Source organism: Scleropages formosus, chromosome 22 (genome assembly GCF_900964775.1).
Source record: "Scleropages formosus chromosome 22, fSclFor1.1, whole genome shotgun sequence".
NCBI lineage: Eukaryota > Metazoa > Chordata > Actinopteri > Osteoglossiformes > Osteoglossidae > Scleropages > Scleropages formosus.
In genome coordinates, this window is record NC_041827.1 from 13,278,081 (window position 1) to 13,299,089 (window position 21,009).

Below are 21,009 nucleotides of genomic sequence, written 5' to 3' on the forward strand. Positions count from 1 at the left end.
CTGAAGAGTAATACTGGGGAAACGGACAGTAGTACAATGCGACAATGTGCGGAGCTCACAGGGGACCTCTTGATAGTTGATTGTAAAGGATATCTGCAAACTTTTATTATCCTTTCTGGAAAAGTCTGAAGCCACCCACGAAAAATGTAGATGACAGAGCTGAACAGAAGGTCGGATGGGTGATCAATTCAACAAACATATCAACTGCTCAGTTGAAATGTTACCTAGAAATGCAACAATTTTCTTTTAGTCTTCACAACAGTACTCCTTATACTCCTACAAATTCACTTGTTTCATTTGCGATCAGTAGTACAGCTGGTAAGAAATATTACACACATTCGTATTCAATGGGGGGGAAAAAAACATTAATTCTCAACTATAGATGCTTTTATTAAAACTTGGGGTAAAACACATTGCAAATAAAATTACATTTGGTCCACAAAAAAAGAAAAAAAAAAAGAAAAGCTTCAGCCAGAACAGTCTCGCACACTTGGGGCAAAAACTTGTAGAGCTCAGGGTTCCTGCACATTTGCCTTTTCTGAATTTCAAAGTCTTCCCAAATGTATGTGTGGAGGTTTCCATAAAAAAACTCATTACTCAGTTTGTAAACCCTACATTTTTTTTATTGCTCCTGTAATTTTTGCTAAGATACCTTTGCAGTACTCCTGGAGGTCACAAGTTTACAGCAACTCAAAATACATAGACTTTTCACCTGATGAATTTCGGTTTTCGGTCACCACACTTAGCTGCCTTACGACTTACCCTAATGTTAATATTTAGTACTATCTTGCTTGGGCACCTAAAACCGTTTGGCTAGAATAACCAGGTTGTTAAAGAGTCGATGTAACACTACACCCCGACGTCAGACCATAGATTAGTTCTCTCCGATACACGCTGGTCAGGCCTAATTCAGCACAACAGATGAACAGCGATAATTTACAGCGCCTCACTTTTTAACTTAAGATGGTTAATACACTGGAATGCTGCAATAATGTTTTGTGATCCACAAAAAAGGGAGATGCGGAAATTTTTTAATGCAAGGGCTGTCCATACAGTATACTAGTGCATTTGAAGTTACTTTGCTCAAGAAAAAATACCTGTCTGATTTTATGGGTTTGCATCCAATTGTAAAATATTTTATAATTATTTAGCACATAGTTACTCGCAAATGGTTTATTTCAGTAATTATAACAAATAGTGAATGAACATGCAGCATTACTACAACCCTGTTCTGGGCAAAGCGAGTGATATATCAAACAGATTTTGGCTTCAATAAAGAAGAAAAATGGGTTCAGAATCAGTCATAGCACCACGGTCTCCAATTATAAAATTGGATGTTAATATGAATTAAACTTGATAAGGTCAAAAGTAATATGTATGGAGAGCCTTTAAAGATTCATTTTAAAAGGAAAATACATAATTATATTCATTGGTTGATTAAAACATGGCATGCAAAGTAAGTACATTAACATTTAACTGAACAATTCATTAGCTGAATGAGTAAAAGTACAGGCCATTGTCAAATGTACAAGCCTTGCATTTAAAAACATTCCCCAAGCAGTACCAAAAAAGTCTTAAATTTGTCAAATGCATCAGTATCACTTTTCAACTAACTTTTAAAATATTAAGTGGTCTACAATAACAAATCCAGGCCAATTGCGGTTCTATTTTGTATGCAGTTAGTCTTTTTGTTGTATCACAGACAAGCAAGAAGTTAATGTTAATCTGAGCCATATTTTTTCCAGGATGTTGCTTGTTAATTTCCCCAAACATCTTACCTGAAGCAAACAAATTTTCCACATTTTCACACCTGTGCAGGAACCCTGAGAATTGAAGAGCCTGTAAACACAATACAAAACTAAACAATTCACACACAGCACTCTACTCCCTAACAAAAACAAGTTACAATTGTAAATATCTTAAATATATCACCTTTGCTTGTTACCTAGTACATAACTTAAAGATTCTGTATGGCTTCAGCAGATTTTGAAAATATTTGACAGACAAGTCAGTAGTGATCTAATGTGTTTCAGCTTACCACTAGAACTGCTGTGTAATACAAGCACTTACAGTAGGGCTGTTCAGCTACAGCCTTGGGGGCTACATCCAGGAGGAGTTTCTTCTAGCAACTCAGCGAATCTCTTAATTCCATTTGCTGAACTGAACACATCTAATTCTTTTCTCTTGAGCTCTTATTGGGATAAGACTAGCCGGCTGACTCAGTAGATGAATAGCCCTAAAATCACACTGGGTTTACAAAATGTTCCAGATGGGGCTTCATCAGGACCTAACGCACAACTGAACGCAAAACTGAATAAAGGGTGGCTTCTCAGAGGAATGACTTTCCTTCAATGGTCTTGACTCCAAGTTAGCTATGCAAAGGATTTATAGTCATATACAACATTTCAAGAATCACCTGCTGTTTTTTTTAATGTTCTTTACCTGCTAAAGCAAAAGAAACATTTTAAACAGCTGATTACAGAAACATAAAAATGGTCCATAAAGATTCAAGGATGGGCAAGTCACCACCCAAAGAAAGCAAGAGGGAAAAAGGGCAAAGTTTAAAAACGTCATTATGGTCCCCTTAAGACAATCCAACATGTCATATCATTATGCAGGTAATCCCACCTTCAACTAGTTTTAAGTATTTAGGATATGTGGGGACTAAATACAATTCATAATCACTATAGGGAACAATACTTTGAACAACTGGTAACAGTATAATTGTCAGGCTATAATTTTCCACACCTCTACTATGTTACAAAAAGATGGCTACATTAAGGAGGGAGGGACCAAAAAAAAAAAAAAAAAAAAAAAAAAACCCAAAACTTCAGATGCACTAGAACATAACATTCCTTCTTCTCTGGGCTGCAGGCACCATGACAATCTAATTCAGACAGCCCAATAAGCAGAAATGTATATTCAGAACCCCTAAAGGAACATTTGTGGAGACAGAACCATTTCAGTCATTATCAAATACAGTATATCACCCATGAGAGTTGTGAATTTCAGCTTACTTTTCCTTTAAATTTAATGTCCAACAGCATGACACAGTGAGCAAAGAAGTTTAGCGAATAAAGTAGCTTTAACCTCTGTGGGCACCGAACTAAATGAAAAGGTACTCAGGCCAGGTACAGTGGAACTGCCGAGGTAAGTTAGAAAGCACTCATTTTGAGTTTACAGCACATGGTGACTTAAAGCATAGCACACAATTTGTGAAGGGAATCCATTTAAAATATTTTAAGGCAGCGGATCACGGGAGGAATAAGAAATGTGCTGTTCTCTGGCTACAGCAGAAAATGGCCCGACTACATTTGGCACCATTCACTCTTCACAAGCACTGAGTCTATATATTTCAGTAAAAGTTTTAAATATGGGAAAAGCCCTAGTACACTGGAGTTGCAACACTACAGACCCCACTGCCTCCTGGAATAGTGACAGTTAAACATGTGAGTAGAATGAGTTCCTGGTCTATGTGTTTCTGATCCCAAGAGCCTGCTCCAGTTCCTGTCTTCTCTGCTGCACCTGAAGTCAGATGGGATGGGGAGGCATTTTTAGCAACTTGAAACAAACCCAGACACAAAACAGTTATTTGATACAAGTAAGTTTTGAGGCATTATTCTTCACTATGGAGAAAGGTGTACTATGTATCTTCATTAGCTAATGCCCAAATGGTCCAAGTTACCATGTGACATTACAATAATCTACATGACTAAATTCCCACTCAACCCACCAAGTGCAATCATCACAGAAGGACTAAAAATGTTTGCGGACATCCCACTTGGTTGTCAAAGAATTAATCTAGTGTTGACAACCTGTCACGTGTTCATGCAACTCAAAATGTGAAGTTACGAAAAATAAACAATTATGATATGAAGCATACAGTGCCTCTTGAACAAGCCAAATCTTGTCAACAGGATTAAATATTTACTGGTCACGATACAACCATTTAGAAAAGTTTAAATGTTTTAAAATTAATGATTCTCCACAGAATTAAAGTTCGGTAGGTTTAAGAGTTGACCGACTGTAGTTTGGCGTGTCAGAGTATCTTTGCAAAGAGAACTTACAGTCATAGCAGTGCTAAAGTAAATGAAACACAGAAAACACCCAAACAAGTGTATACAAGCAGAACAAGTGGCTATGTGGTCAGAAAAGGTGATCGACACAGATGTAAAAAGATAACCCACTCAACCCAGTTATTTTTCAGAAGGCTAAAGCAAACAAAAATCAAAAATCCAAATTGTTTTGTAGTGGACATGTGTGCATGTGTAAATTGCACCCAACCAGGAACAAAGCAAATGTAACCTGAAATTAAAATAATTACAAAAATGTACAAACATTAACCCGGATACCAGAGTAAACTGAAGTGCTATGAGACCAGCACTCACAGTAGTAAATATATATATATGCTTTTAATTCAATATAAACACAAAAATTATGCTATAATAGGAATGTATTTTGACCATGGGCTTTCTACAGCATGTAAGTAGTTACATTGAAAGCAGTTACATTGAATAAAAACATATATTATATATATATACACACACACACACACACACACACTCTGCTGGCCTCAAAACATCAAGTTTTTCGTAGGCTTCAGCTTCTGTCGCAACAGTTTCTAACGCATTTTCGTGAGTGCGTGTAATTTTCCTTCAACAGCCTAAACGGTCCCATTACACTTCAAGTTGAGTCCCTTTTGCTTTCCTACATTCATCCCATTTCTGTGCCACAAATAACTTGTCGCCATGTAGGAGAGTTAAGTGCCGACTGGAGGAGTGGCACAACTACCACCTTTGGCATGGGACAGCTCCAGAAAGGGCAAGAGAGCTATTACACAGAATGAACAGATAACAGAAACCCACACATTTACATTTACTCATTTAGCAGACGCTTTTGTCCAAAGCAACGTACATCTCAGCAAAAGTACAATTTATGCATTACATTGAGAGGAGGAGACATAGCTGCGGAACACAAACTGGAATACCTTCGCTCTCTCCGTGGAACACCAGTTTTGTTCCATCTCTCTCAATATTTGGGTTTTTTAAGTTTTGTTAGCTATCTGACAACTGACCCAATTCAATCTATCACACTACCTGTCACTTCTGCATTGAGACACTTACCTTGGAGTAGAAGTATCGACATACAGCTTCTTGAGCCCAGGGCTGAAAGTAGAATTCTGCTCTCCGCTCCTCTTCAGGATTTCCCACTACATCTGTCATGGTCTACACACACACACACACACACACACACACACACACACACACACACAGTCCTTTTTAATTTGTCAAAGAATGTCTTTAATACAAAGTTTAACTCCAATTAATAGGCCAGGATGGAACTGAAATTCATACGGAACTAAAGCCTTTTAATCTCAATCAAGCACAGTGGGTCAGTCACATAACAAAATAACTGCTGCCACCAATTTTCCTCATACTCCACTCAATACTCCTGCAGTGCACTCCTCACACACGAAATCTGTTGTCCTCTTAATTCATACACTGCTCTCCATCCCTCTTACCTTGAGATCTCTGCACTGCGACTGAAGCCAGTCGTTGATGAAGCCCTGGGGGTCTCTGGCAAAGCTCAGCATGAACTCCCTCTGTGTCTTCAGCTGGTTGATAGTCTCAATGGTCTCATGGATCTGTCACAAGCGAAAAGCACAAGTGGTGGGCTGTGCACAGTAAGGGGACTTTTTACTTATATCCATGTGTCAGTACAATTTTCACAAACAGTACTGATTATTTAAAATATTAAATCTTTTTATTTGAATGGCAATCTGCTTTAAGATACAGGTTTATACTTTTAGTCAGCACAAAAAAGGACAAGCATGCCTTGTATAAACTTTGCATAAACTTTGAGCTGCTGTTTCAGATTTGGAGAATACATTTTTTTTTAAAGTTCATCCTTGCACACTAACAAAGTCCACAAGCGGCACAGCAAAAAGGGAAAGACAGCAAGTACTTTGGCACTAAGGCTGACTGGAGGCCTGTTTACACATCCAAGGCTCAATAATTGACAGTTCACTGAAGCAAATGCAAGATTTCTAAATTTTAAACAGACAAAAAGCACAGGTGGTTGGGCTGAGGTTAAGGAAGAAAAAATATGCCTTTTCCATGACGCTACACCTTTGATCATCCCCATTACAAGCTGTAGCAACTACATCATCTATTATTACAGACATCATTAAAGTCATCACAGGTAAAATGATTTGCTCCAATGCACAGTCTGTATTCAAATAATGTTTTAAAACAAAAGATAGTTGAACAGAGCTATCCCACAGCTTCAGTATTTTTCTGGTATCATCTCAGCAAAAAGAGTAAAGCTTAATGTACAGTAGTATTTACAAAATGGTGAACTACTAATCGATTGCTCAGCAAGAATGGGTGAATATGATAAACAGCAAAAAGACGGGGAGGGGTGGCATTTGTGGTCAAAAGATCTGAGAAAAACAATTTCTGCAAATCTGACTTAACAGTGCAGTGATAAATATTGCAATGACACAAGAGAAGTGTGTACCAATCCAAAGACATATTAGATGTTGTAAATTTACAAGAATAAATTTAAAAAAAAAAAAAAAAGCACTTAAAGAACACTGGTATAAGACATGGCAGACTCTGGCTACACTCGGTCATTGAGATCTCCATTAGCTTTGTTTGCAGATTCGGGTAGTGCAATGTGTCACCTGTGGTAATGGGGATCCAGCAATGTGCAATTAGCAATTATTGCCATAAAATCCAAGAACATTAATAAACCTAATAGCCAAAAGATTCCAATTCAAAAGCTTTGTATTAGCAAATTTTGAGATCAACTCTTATCTGATCAGGAACTAAGACCAGCCCTTTGCACCCAATTTTGCATTGTGCACATTATTGAATGTACATACAAAGCCAGCTCCAGAATGCCTTAAGGCTGTGTCACCCACAGGAACAGGGATCACATAAACATCCACACGTGCATCACGGCATGTGAGTGTCTCATGCTTTATGTTACAGAGAGGCACACAAATTAGACTTTGTGCTGAAAACAGCAGCTCTGGTTAGCTGTAAGCAGTCCCCCAAAAAAAAAAGAAAAAAAAAAAGAGCCCAGAGGTTCTGCAATGCCTCCTCCAACCCTGTACTCACTCAGATATTTCAAGCTAGTGTGTGGCCTTGAACCGGAACAAGGAGAGCATTTGCTGAAACACCCGATTGCACGCGTGGTATTTGTGTGCCATGCTCTGTGGTCTTTACAATGTTTAGATAAGGAATGTTTGCAACTCTGTATTGGAGAAATAAGACATCTAAAATATAAGACAGTATATACTGGAACAGAAATTTTTTTTCATATGTTCTAACGGGACCAGAAATTTGACACACAGATCACGTAAACTAAACCACAAGGCTGTTCGAACTACAGTTGTGAAGGATTTTTGAGAACATCTGCATAACAGGCCCCGCAGACTCTATAAATCCATTTAAACTTAATGTAAATCATTTCAGTGTAAAATGTGCAATACTTTAAAAGCCAACAGCGAGAAAAGGTATCCATTAAATAACTAACCACATTCCACACAGGAGTACATTGTTTAATTTACTCTGAGTGAAAAGAGACAAAGGCCAGGTGGTGTTTACCTTGTTATCGAGGCCAGCTATCTCTTGTTGGCTAGCAGTTGACAACAGGAAGGAGTTCATCTGTGTCTTCAGCGTGTCATCCACCTCCACATCAATGTCGTAACAAGCGGTCTTCTTCTGGTCATTGGGGTCTACACTGGAGAGGAGGAAGGGGGGGGGGGACCACACTGGTGTAAAGACCTTGGATGCACAGGTAACTAATGAGAAGTGTGCAGTTATGGTAGACTGGCAGGCTTATACCTGATCACATGGTTTATGATGATTGGCTCCGGGGGCATCAACAGGGCATGCAGGCGCTGCGGGATTTCCGAGAACTTCATACGTGGGGTTTCAAATATCTTAGAAAACAACAGAAAGCAAGAATTCACTGAAGTGAGAAGGGGTATTGAATGTGTTGAATAGTATGGAAACTTGTTCTGAAACAATGTAATTTAGAATCCCCTCTCCTTTCTAACAAACACCGTGAAATTGTAAAGTGAATTCAAGAGAATCAGTAAAACTATACAGGTGTCCCTCGATTTACGAAACTAATCCATTCCACAAAAACACCGCGCACGTATATCTAATTTTTTTTTCTAAAATAATTTGAAAAGCAAAGTGTTCTCAGCCCATCCAAACCCCCAGGCCTAAAACACAGCAAAACATCTTAATAATACAACCATCTACCTTCACTGTGCTGTTGGAGGGCTGAGGAGATAGAAAAGTAAGAATCCCAGCAGTGTGTCTCTAGCAGGATAAAGCAGCAGCACTAACCAAACATGTGCCTAGCCTGAGCTCTGGGACAAAATTTCTATTAATACTCAGTGCTGCCTGAAATCATTCTATTAAAGAGCACCTGATGCTTTTTTGGTCCAACTTACAGAAACATTCAGTAGCTGCTGACATCACTTGCACAATTAAAGGGTGCAAGTATAGTGGCTTGAGCTGCAGTCTTTGAATTCGTATGTTGTTGGTTTCAATCTCACCTACTGTCGTAGGACACTTGAGCAAGGTACTTCCCATAAAACTGCTCCACTAAAATTGTCCAGCTGTATCAATGGGTAGTTGTAGGTAGCTTAACACTATAACTTCGGATAAAAGAGTCATCTAAATTAATACATTTTAACACGGTAATATAACAGATATACTGCTGGAGAATTCCCTTTACTTCCCATGATACATTACTCATTTCCAAGACACCAACTGACAGATGCGAATCACTTCTTGATGAACATTTATTGAGGTCATTAATATGTATGTTTCTAGGCAGTACATTTCAGAACCTGTTTTCGTTATATCCAGTAGACAGCAACGAACACAGCACCAACAACAGTACATTTCTGTACTGTACTTCTGCAGCTCCCCCCAGACCAGCTTAGGAAAAACTTCAGCATACTGATTTTTTGTTTTGTAATTTGAAGACTGGTATCAAAAGCCAAGAGCCATGGTAATAAAAATTTGGGTAAAGAGTTCGTAAATTAGGGGATGCCTGGATTTGAGTGTTACGCTGGTCACAATATAGAAAACATTTCAATGCAGTTTATTTCCACTGAACAATCTACAATGTGTAAATATGCTTGTCAGATAACATGCAAGTATATTTCCCGAGGACAAGAGAAATGTGAGGCTGAGTATCAAGCAGCTTTGATGTTTATTTCCCATCTGAACAGATTCATCACCAAAACACTATCAAGCCACACAGATATTATTCAGTCTATTCTGAACTGCAACATTATTGAATCAATATAAAATTGTCCTCAGAGAAAGAAAAACACTCATAAAGCTTAACTGCTGCAAACAAGTTCATTAAAAACTATCCACCCATTCAAAAATTTCAATGTAAGCTTACCTGGTGCAGATACTTGTCACAGTTGATGAATTCTCTCTCGTGGGGATCCTGCAGTTTGTGATTTTTGACATACTGCCACAGCGCTTGGATAATGACAGGTCGTGTTTGAGTGTGGATTCCCAAAATGCGAGCAAGACGAGGGTCCAACTTGAACTGTGGAGGCTGAGGGTAAATGCAGGAGTTTGAAGCTGTATTACAAAACTTTAATTACACTGCACAGGGAGAACATACAGACACCGCTTACATGACCTTGTCTAAGAACTGCCATTCAAGCAGCAGTGTACCTTTAAAGAACAGACTTCTATTGTTATCAATAACAACCAAGTATTTACATATTCAAAATACATAATACAGAGCTAGACTGAGCAATACGTGATTTAAATTCAACATATAACAAATACTGATGTTTGGTGAAATTCTAAGAATGCGCAGTAACAATTCAAACTCATCAATAATTGCTTTGCACAAGCAGCAAAAAAATGAAATGGAAATTATGCTCCCTCTGGTGGACAAGCTTAAACACTGCATGAAATTGTAAGATTACCTTGACTCATGTCTCCCCACACATAATTCATTCTAATAAAAATAGTCATTTTGAAAGATTTCGTACAGTGGTAGCAAGAAGTAAAGGTGTTAGAGCCGCTCCCTTTGGACTCATAAGGTCAAAGTTGGAATCCCACCTCCCGTTATAGCACCCCTGATCATGATACACACACTTACTTACTCCAGAAATAAACACCCAGCTGGAAGAGTGGGTATATCATTGTAAGCAGTTAAGATATACCAAGTTGCTTTGGGGAAAAATTATCATCTGAACAAATAAATGCAAAAGCAGATCATCTTAGATTTGTATAAACTGATACTTACTGCTGACAAACTTCAACAGTGTACAGAATATTTAAAGCATCAAGATTTCCATGTAAAACGTTCAAGTTCAAATACACACACCCCCGTAATATGTACAAAACACGCAGAGTTGTTTGCAGGTTACCTGGTAGTCCAGCATGAGCAGCACAGTGCAGCGCACACCCACATCGCCTGGCCTCTTCACCTGGAAGCCGTCCGTCTCCTGTGTGGTGGCGGTCCTGTGCCACTGTGCAGAGGGGGATCAAATCAACAGGGTGCAATGGGAATTCACACAGACACATGGCATTATGGGGGATCCCGCTGCACCTGATGACAGGAACGTGACCTCTCTTGCCCCCCCACCTCCATATGACATGCAGCAGAGACAGAAGGACTGAAACTTACCTCCACCAAGTGATTATCAGGCCCATAGAGGTCTTTATCCAACTCGATCACCAGTGATTTGAAGAAAGAAGAGAATTTCCTCTTCTGTTTAGTGGCTTCATACTTGGACACAGCAGTCTGAAACAGAAGCAAATGGCTGTTCAGCACCAGGAAAAGGAGTTTTGCTGAAGGATGACAGGAATGAGTCTCTTCAGCAGTAGTTTCAACTTATGTTTAATTCTCTCTCACTTGGACCACAAAAAGACAACCAGCTATCCTGAAAAAACTAACACTGAGCAGTTTGCCATGAGATTCAGTGACACAAATGTAAAAGCAATGACATTTACTCTCCCCCTTGAATCTTCTTCACTGTAGTAAGAAACCCAGCCTAAATAGAGGACTGAAACTGGAGAAAATAAAACCTCCAGAGTGTAGTAGTTGAAAGAATTAAACCAAACACACTTTGCTTTGATGCAAAACCAGATCTTTCTAATGATTATACCAGCTACACTCACATCCTCCAGCAGTCGCCCTTCCACTCGAAGTTCCCATGAGGCAACAGTGCCCTCCCCATCCTCTGCATCTGGCTTTGCTGGGTTGAAGGTGTTGGAAATAAAAATGCGAAGTTTTCTCTTTTGCTGGGGGGGGGATAAAATATTAAAGAGAACAATGACCTGACTTCTGCTGGTGGAAGTTAAGAGCAGTAACCCCTCCCTGCAATACCCACTCAGGTTCCTGTATTTACTTACAATTCAAGTTATTATAAAAAAAGGCTCATATAAAAACCTTAGTTTAAGAACAATCTGTGTTCATCACTGTTACTCATTTCTGCCATTTTCGGTTGAAAAGACACTTCAACCTACACTTCTAGGCATGCTAAATACCTTTTCTTATGTTAAAATAACCTTTCACATTACACTTTTGTAAAGTGTTCCCCTATACTTGTCCGTTTAAATTCCACAACAGACAAAAATGAAACTGCAATAAATGACAAATGCTCCAGAAATCTTTCTAAAAGTTGCTCACCCACCTTGATGGGTCTTTTCAGTGCTTCCTGTATGTCTAGTCTTTTTCGCATTATTGTCTGGTCAAGTTTCCTTTCAAATGCCAGCAAGTCCATGTAAGCCTGAGACTCTGGGACCAGCTCTCTGATCTGCGAGTCGAAAAAGAAGGGCAGCATATACACAGTGCCAGGCAAATTCAAACAGCACAGGGGAAAAATTATTTACAAGGAGAAAAAAAATATTCACAAAAACATATTTATAGTACAGAAACGTATATTTTGCAGATGTATTGTGTAATCAGGCAGAAGGAACAATAACCAAATGTGAAAACAAAGACAGTTGAAACCTACATCTGTAAATGGATTTCTTGGTAAGCGCTACGTGTCGTGTTTGCCCAACTTATACAGGCCTGTCTGAGTATGTTCACAGAAGAGGCCGAGAATACAAATGAGACTCACCCTCTGAGGTAGAATTTTATCAGCCATCTTCTTCTTCTTGGCACTGCAAGGAGAACAGACCATTGATATTGCTAAAGAAGTACAAACAAAAACAACATGCACTACTAGACACGGTGGGACAGCTGGTAGCATAGTTGTTAGAGCTGCCTTTTGGACCCAAAGGTTGCAGGTTTGAATCCCAACTCCAGCTACAGTACCCTTGAGCAAGCACTTACCCTAAATTGCTCTAGTAAAATTACCCAGCTGTATAAATAGATGAATAATTGTTAGTAGCTTAAAACTAAGTCACTTTGGAGAAAAGCGTTAGCTAAATGAATAACTATAAATGTAGACACCCGGGGGGGGGGGGGACTTTGGCACTGAGAGCTTACTGTTGATTGCGGCTCTGTTGCTGCACTTGCTGTATCTGCTGGGGGGCAGGTCTCTTTCGGGATGGGTCCATGACTGGCATACCGGGCCGTGACACGGGGCTAGCGCCATAGCCTGGGGGTCCCATCGACGGGCCTTGAGGAGTCATCCGGTTTGATGGTGGCATTCCAGGTCTCTGCAAAGGAGAAACACCTTAAGTTATTTCCTCATGATCTAAAACAAAAACAGGTCTATTAAACAGCAAAAGGGCTTGGATTTGAAGACATCCCTCCCAACAGACAAGAAATGATGCATCACAGAAAACAACCTGTAAGAACTTGATTATAATCATCTGTACCTTGGAATGAAGACACTGCCGGATTACGTACCAGAAAAAGCAAGACAACAGAAGAAAGAAACTGCAAGAAACTTCACTTTTGGAATTAAATAGATGGAACAAGGGCAGCAGAGCTGCTACAGCAGTCACTGGACCATTCTGCAGCCTTTCTACTCCAGCGCACCACAGAGGTGCTGCCAGCTCTCATGAGCACTCCACAAAGTGGGACATGCCCACATTACAGGACCCAGAGCCGTTTCTCTCTGACTTTCACCGATACAGAAAGCTCACGAGCCATGCTCTAACTAGACAGTTCACTGCTACTCTCTATAATCTGCCTTGGTATGGACGAACAGCTGACCTCTCTATGGGTTATCCTCCAGAACAGCATCTTCCCTTCTACCATCCGAGTTGACATGTTGAAATGCCCCCTTTATTACACAAGTTGTCACAGAATACCTGCCCCATGCACACTAATGAAGACAAATTTGTTCAAGTCAGATGGCACTTCGTTCTCTTTAAATACCGGACTTGGGATGAAGCAAGCTTACGGTACATGCAGACATATTTAAACTGTGTGCTAAGGAAGAGATATGCATGTTTCGCATCCATGCTTAAGATCCACCTGGTGTCATACAGTCTTGGTACAACATGAAAAAGGATGCAAGGTGAAACAAAAGAAAGACAATACAACAGCTACAACAGGTAGCATGTGTGCCCCAACGGGCTGCCATCTTCAGTGACCCATTATGGGTTGGAATATCTGGGTTAGACACCAAATCACAAGGGCTGGAACACATATTATTCTACCAGCTACCATTAACAAGCAAATTGCTTCACGACAGAACACTTGGGATGGATGGAAGCATCATTCTGTAACCTATATATTGTTCACACTAATGCAACAAAAATTTGCCTTTATGAATTTACACAATGAGTTGGAATGCCATAGAAAAAGTATTTGTCAAGGAATGAAGAACCTCATTATCGCTGCATGATTAAAGAACTCGTCATTAACCGGGAGACAGAAAGACTGAAAAACTTCAAATCATAACTTCTGTTATTTTTTGAGAAGTGTGAATATCAGTCCATAAAGTGAGATGTGATAACACTGGGATAACCATTTCTCCTGCCTTTTTCGATCCTTTTTTCTACAGGCAGTTGGCACCATTTAGGAAATTCTGAACAAATACATTTAGTCTCTGAGTCAGAGAGAGGGGGGGAAAAACGTACAACCGAAGTTAAAAGAAGCTAAAGCAGATATACATTTTTACGTCACTTTCAGTACATAAGCAGATAAGACTATCAATGTTGTTAGGTAGCAAATGTCACAGGGCTGGTCATTCAATGTCAAATCACTAGGAGTGGGGAAAACTCACAGCATACCACGGAGACAGTCTACCAGTGGGTCATCTTGACTTCATCTGCCTGATGTAGATATGTGCCTCCACAACAGACTCAAATTTGATACTAAAATCACCTCCCCATACTTATCTCTAGGACTAGAAACTAGTTCTGAAAAACAATAAAGCCACTTTTAAACATTCAGATGCCACTAGTGTTCTGGTAAGAGCATTCCGGAAGTTCAGAAGCTCTCCACCAAGTACCTGAACCCCACACCATGGTCCTTCACAGTTCCAAAATCTGCATTTGAGCTTTGCCTTAGTCATGTTTCAGGAACAATGCTGTCATTCCACTAAGGTCTACAGAGACATTTACCATCCAAGTTACACTGCAAAAAGGATCAAAACTTTACTTTCATATTTTTCTTTTAACATACTTCTGCTAAAATGTGTTATCCGGTAGCGCTCTTAAACAGTACACCACACTGACTTGCATAATCGCATTCCATACATGCAGGTATACATGGGGCATTTAAAAAAATTTAAATAAAAAAGAAAAAAAAAAAAAAAGAAAACCAGATCACTATCAAAGTTCCAGTGGTACATCTACTTACTTCCGGTAGCTCACATGACAAGTATGCAACCAAGGCGTTCAAGAGAAACCAATCTAAGAATAAGACCATGGAAAAAAGCGAACGCAAGCGGAGAATCGCAATATGTGGCGGGACGTACTCACCAAGCCGTGAGCCAGGAACTCAAACAGCCGGCTCCGTGTTTCCGAGTGCATGGCTGACAACGTGAAAGAGCCCCCTCGTCTCTCAGCGAGAGCTTCCAGAGACCTGGAGCTACTGCAGAGAGCCTCGAGCCCACAGCAGAGCACACCTGTGTTTGTCTCTCCTTCTCTCTCTCCGTCAGCCCCCCCCCAGCCCAAGCACCTCAGGATGAAGCAGAAGCTTGCAGGGCCACTGTAAACAATTCCACAGCACAAAGACCTCAAAGGTTCAGCAACGCTTCCTCCACGCTCAAAAGCCGGCGACGACCCCCAGCATTGCATCAGGAGTCTATACACAGCAGCACCTGTATGAGATCTGCTGCATCTCAAATAACGACATTATGCTCACTCACCTTATAAACTTGGATTTCAATTAATAAAATCAGAAATAGTTAGTTATTTCACAGTGCAAGAAAACAACATACTCAAGGCATATGTGTAAATATATTGCAGAAAAGCATGTTGCTTTTAAGCTTGCGTTACAACTCGCATTTTCCGCTTCGCAACATTTAAAGCACGAACCACAGTAAAAAGCAGAATACCGCTAACAAGAACAGCTCGGTATATTTTTTAACATTCCCGTACCTCACAGTTTTCTAAACTTTTTTTCTTCTTCTGTAACCTTGCATTCCGAATGCACAATTGGTAGTTCTATAATGAATAATAATTCTCTGGCTGACTGGAACACGCTGCCATTGAGACATGTTTTGTGAGCTAGCAGTCAAGGACACCGAGAGGTGAAAAAGAAAATCTTTTCACAAGGTATATTTCTCAGAAACTAACAAAGACAAGAAGGTTTCAGGGATAAGGGTGTGGCTGTGGAGGTGTGGAATATCACCTTAATAACCAGGCTAAAATGAAGGTGCAGTACCAAGAATGATTGTTCTATAAATAAGAAAAATATATTTTTGCTATAGTTCCAAAATAATAGTCCTTAGTGCTTATTTCACGCTCAATTAGTACTTACAGAATGTAAATTTCAAATGACCATCATTTAGGGATTTAAGAGATATTAAAGAAAAATTAGTCATTCATACAAGATAAACAATAGCCTAATGACAGCAAAGTGTAGCACTTTGATGCAGATATTATTTCAGATACTGATTTGGAAAAGCATCTGGATGATAAGGGGAAAAAAAGTGAATGACTACTCAAACGTGAGACCTTGTACTCTTTCAGTTTCACAAAACAGCAAATATAAATCTGGTGCCTGCTAATACGCTCAACTTAAGTTATTAGACTACTTTTTTCTAAATGACATTGCTGACCTATTTCCTAGCAATAGGTTACCTGACAAAGTTCTGAGAAATTTCATGAACATTTTTTGGGAAGTCTTAGGTATCAAAACTCGATGCAATACCTGCGATATTCTGGTAAAGTTTTATGCAGCTACTTCTGTGATGAACATTGGTGCAAACGATGGAAAGAAAAACCGTACTTAAGAATCACGCGTCTACAACTATGTCTCTCTTTCTCCTAACGTAATGCACAAATTGTATTTTCTATGAGATGTACGTTGCTTTGGAGAAAAGCGTCTGCTAAATGAATAAATGTAAATATCTTGCGAATGCCAGTAAAGGTCACAGATGCGTTAACATATAAGACCCTCAAGGTTACAGAACGTCAACCCTGTTGAAGAACTTCAGTCATCCTTGGAGTGTTCAGAGGACAATGTCCCTTAGAATTCAGCCCTCCACAGGGCCTCATCTTTAACTCTGGCAAGTAACGGTGGAATGAACTTCCAAACCGGAGCGCTGCTGTACAGTCATTTAAAGGAAAACAAATAAACTGCTCTAGACAACCTGGTGCATTCAAAATATGCCAGAACTCATTCCCTTATGATGTTCCCTTATTCCAAGACAGAACTCCCACATACAGATATGGATGAACTCAAATGATTTTCCAACCACGCAATCCTTCAACCCTCACAGCAATTTCAAAGCACCAGGAGCTGAGTAGATTTGCACCTCCTTAGTTCCTCAAATAAGTGGATGGCTTTCATCATTGAGAATGAGTGCAGTACTTTACTCCATGTAGTTCAGCACTTGCAGAACAATCAAGGAAAAGACCTAAGGCATTCTTGAGACAAAAAGTGGACATACTTCTTAATCATTTGATATTCACAGATTGTGTACAGTTCACATTTCAGCCACCACCTGTATTTCTGAAGCACAAGCTGACTATTCATCTGTTATGACTGCTCCCGTGCCCCAGAATTGCACTGCTTCTTCAACAGAACTCAGTTCCATTAAGCCCTTTTCAAGTCAGGGTCACTGCAATCCAGGGCCTATCCCAGAATCACCCAGCCTATTCTAGGAGTACAGACTGGCAGACTGGACAGAGTGCCAATTTACTGCAAGGTAGCCACAAATGCACACACTTGCTCACTCAGGCACGCACTATGGGAAATTAAACCTTGCAGGTTCACGTGAAACATGTCCCTGGAGTGTGGCACGAAACAGGAGCAACCAGCGGAAACAAACGTAGACACGAGGGAGAAGACGCAAACTCAAAGACCGAGCTGGACTTGAATTTACACTCGAACCGCTCAGATGCGGCGAGGCAACAGGGCTAAGTCAAAAATTAATATGTCATCAAAAACTTTATTTCCACCTACATTGTTCCTATGACCAACAGACACCAGATTCTCTTTCCTGCAGAGCATAGGGTATGCAGGCTTTCGTAGAAACTGATGTCAAATATCAGTCTTGTCAGTTTCAACATGCAAAAACAAGGATGTGTCTTTGTAAATAAAAGTCCTACTAATATTTTACAAAAAAAGATCATAAGGGGTTAGACTGTTCTGACCCTTGATGAAAACCATCAGTGGAATAGATGCTATGAGAAGGACTAGGACAAAAGGACAATGAACTGAGCACGCCTGCTCTAATCAGTAACACCACACAGCTACTAATCTGTCAGTTTAACTCATGAATTTTAAATTAATATAGTATGCTCTTGTACTTTCTCTAGCACTATCTGTGTTTAATATATGGCAAATTAGCACAAAGTTAATGAAAAACAGAAGGGAAAGAAATGTCATCCATGCGAATAAAATGTGAAAAAATATCACAATTTACCAGAATTACTATGCCTTCACTCCCCCAAGAATTTCCACCAGGACCTTCCTTACTTGCTCCTGGAGTGCTCACCCTACTTGCTTCCCCTCTCACCTAATGTCTGTTCCCTGTCGCATTTGCAGTAGAACCCCTGATGTAAACAGAGTCTAAGAGCTTCTGAACTAATCTTCTGTAACGCTCAAGGCTGACTCTTAATCGATCAAAATGGGAATTGCTTCCAATTGATTCGGAGGGGTAAAACATTCAGCCTACATTTCCATTAATCAAGTGACTAGAAAGATTCCTGGAAAGGTCTCTGGGATGCCACCCTAGAATAAAACGTGACACTAATAACCTGCCTCTCATTAGGACTTGAGCTGGGGGCTTGAACTTTGAGTTCCGGGCCGTCCCCATTCCGAAGACCTGCTGCTATCTGAAAACCCATGTAAGATTTGGTCTCTTGGTGGAAACACGCACACTTCCTGCACTCTCTCACCATATGTGTATAACATTTTTACACAATGTTCTTTTTGTGTAGGAGGAGCAATGAATGAAAATATCTGTAGTGCCTCTCCTTGATTTATTTCCCCCACATCTCCTCCCTCCAAGCACACAGGGGAGAATCTGCCTTCTTGCTCTCAAGGTACCGAATGAGGTTCCACTCAGCACAAGACACGGCACCAGTCTTCTCACTCCCTGCTTATTTCTCCAACTCTCCCGGAACTGAGCATCTCTTCTACGCACGATTATCCTCCTCTTAGTTTCTCACCCAGTTCTCAATCCTGACTTGTATATTATAGCCCGACTTTACCTTTCAGTCTTTGAATTGTTAAACTTCAACTGATTGCATCTTCATGGTCAATCTTGTGATACCTGTTGACATGGTAGCACAGCGAGTAGTGCTGCTGTCTCACAGCGCATGAGTGGTGTGAGAGGCCTTGGGTTTGATCCCCGCTCAGTCCGTGAGGAGTTTGCATTTTCTCCCCTTGTCTGCATGGGGTTCCTCTGGTTTCCTCCCACAGTCCAAAAATATGCTGTTCAGGTGGACTGATGACTAAGTCACCAATAGTGTGAGAGTATCACTGATGTATGGATGAGTGACTCATTGTAAGCAGTGTAAGTCACCTAGGGCGAATAAGGTGTGAGCTGGTAACACTACATAGTGTTAATTAGAGGTCACTTTGGCCAGAAGTGTCTGCTGAATGAAGTAACGTAAACAATATTTCACGCTGGATTGTCATCAGTCACATTACCTTGTGACCGATTAAAAACTTTTGCTTTTTCTAACCAATCTGTAAGGTAATTTAGACAGAGGTGTTAGCCTGATAAAAAATATCTGTGTATGGCAACTTAATTGCTTACATACTCTGGGAATGGAGAAGAGGCTCAAATTTTGAAATAGGCCGAGACACGACTGAAAATTTTCAGTGAGATCCTGCTGTTTTAGAACCCAGAACTCCATCGGACAACACGTGGACGGCTTTTTTTTATTCTCATGGTGTGACTGGAGAACTGCATTAGCAGGAGACAGTGAAAAGCCCCACTGACCCTGTGGGTGGCAACTCACTCATGGCCGCGGAGCACGTTGACTGTGGCTTACACGCTGGGTTGCCAGGTCTTCCATCTCTGGTGCGACAATTCGCCTATTCAAATGAAGAGCGAATCCCCCACTTTTCGCGCAAAGTCTGGCAACCCCTGGCCTGTGCACGTCTGCATGCCAACAAGAACTATCAAGTAAATCGTTTCATTTAACGGCTTGAACAACATATCGATGATCATTATCTCAATGCTTCGCAAAAATGATGTGAAAGGAAACTTTCACGTGACGTTCCTTCAAGTTATAAAAAAAGAGCCCGATCGATTTGGTCGTTCAGTGAGTGAGTAGTATTTTTAGACCATCAAATGACACTGAGTTTCACGGTTGTTTCCCAATTAATTTCAAATCATTTTACCAAACACACACGGTTACTTAGCTTGCAGCTTGGCCCGCTTGCGAAAAACAATCGAATCGAAATTATTTCTTTCCAAGTATCATCAGCTGTCGTAATAATAACCCGCTCGCAGACTGTGGAAGATGAGCGAAATTTAGAGGTGAACCGCGGAGCCGCACTTCTCATGTCCTGCTCTCCCCCGGTGGCTTCCCACCACGTCTCCCGACCCTCTCCTCCGCTTCTCTTTGTTCCCCTGTGTTTTGTCCTACCGGGTATCCGGGCCCGGGCATCGGCGAACGGTACAGATGGTTCTGTGCGCCAGTCGAGGGTCCCATTCTTCCAGACGGAGTCCCTGGGCCCATTCCCGGTGCACCACCGGTTACTGGAGGTCCCGGGCCCATTCCTCCACCACCGCCTCCAGTCGCCGGCGTCTGGAAGCTACCACGAGCCGCCATTTTCTCAGCTGAAAGTAAGCGCCTAGTTGTCCGTAGAACCGTAGTTGGAAATATCGCGAGATTTGCGACCGTTCATTCATGGATTTGGCGCCAGTAGTATGAGCACTGTATAGCGTTTGTAGATGTGGCGCGCATGCGCGCAGTCAGTGCCGGCCGTGCTTACGTGCTTTTTATTTGGCATGCGGGCTGTTTTGGCGCTTACAGCGTAACGTTTGGCTAGAACATTATCACTTTTAAATCATTTGATAATAATTTTTCATTACTTTAACGAGGCTCACATTGTGACATGTAAATCTTGGGAAGTAATGATGCGAGACTTTACAAGTGCCAAGATGACAAACTAGGCAAATAAGACATGAATGACATAGACATTCATTACACTGTAAAAACCTGCAAGCACTGAAGCAGGAGTGATTTTGATATAGTGGGATTTAAGTTGAATTTAATTATAAGAGGATATTTACTGATACAATTATATTGAGACATCCTCAGAACCCTAAACAGGACAAGCGGTTAATAAAAATTAATGGCTGGATATTGAGATATGTTTGGTGTTTCAGCATGACAAAGGCAGAGTACATTACACTTTTTACAGTAGTATTTTTTTAATGAATACATCCCTAACCAAGTG

General features: G+C 40.5%; 1 protein-coding gene across 1 annotated transcript; it reads right to left on the reverse strand.

Moving 5' to 3' along the window:
* Positions 1-403: 403 nt before the first annotated feature.
* On the reverse strand, positions 404-20,392 carry LOC108931082 (SWI/SNF-related matrix-associated actin-dependent regulator of chromatin subfamily D member 1). Its single transcript, XM_018746682.2, has 13 exons — positions 20,193-20,392; positions 12,505-12,677; positions 12,134-12,176; positions 11,702-11,824; positions 11,187-11,309; positions 10,693-10,809; positions 10,433-10,534; positions 9,442-9,603; positions 7,854-7,951; positions 7,614-7,749; positions 5,522-5,644; positions 5,124-5,225; positions 404-3,525 (listed from the first exon to the last, which is right to left on the reverse strand). Exons 1-13 carry the CDS (start codon positions 20,376-20,378, stop codon positions 3,472-3,474), a joined length of 1,542 nt encoding a protein of 513 aa, XP_018602198.1. The 5' UTR covers positions 20,379-20,392; the 3' UTR covers positions 404-3,471.
* Positions 20,393-21,009: the final 617 nt, after the last annotated feature.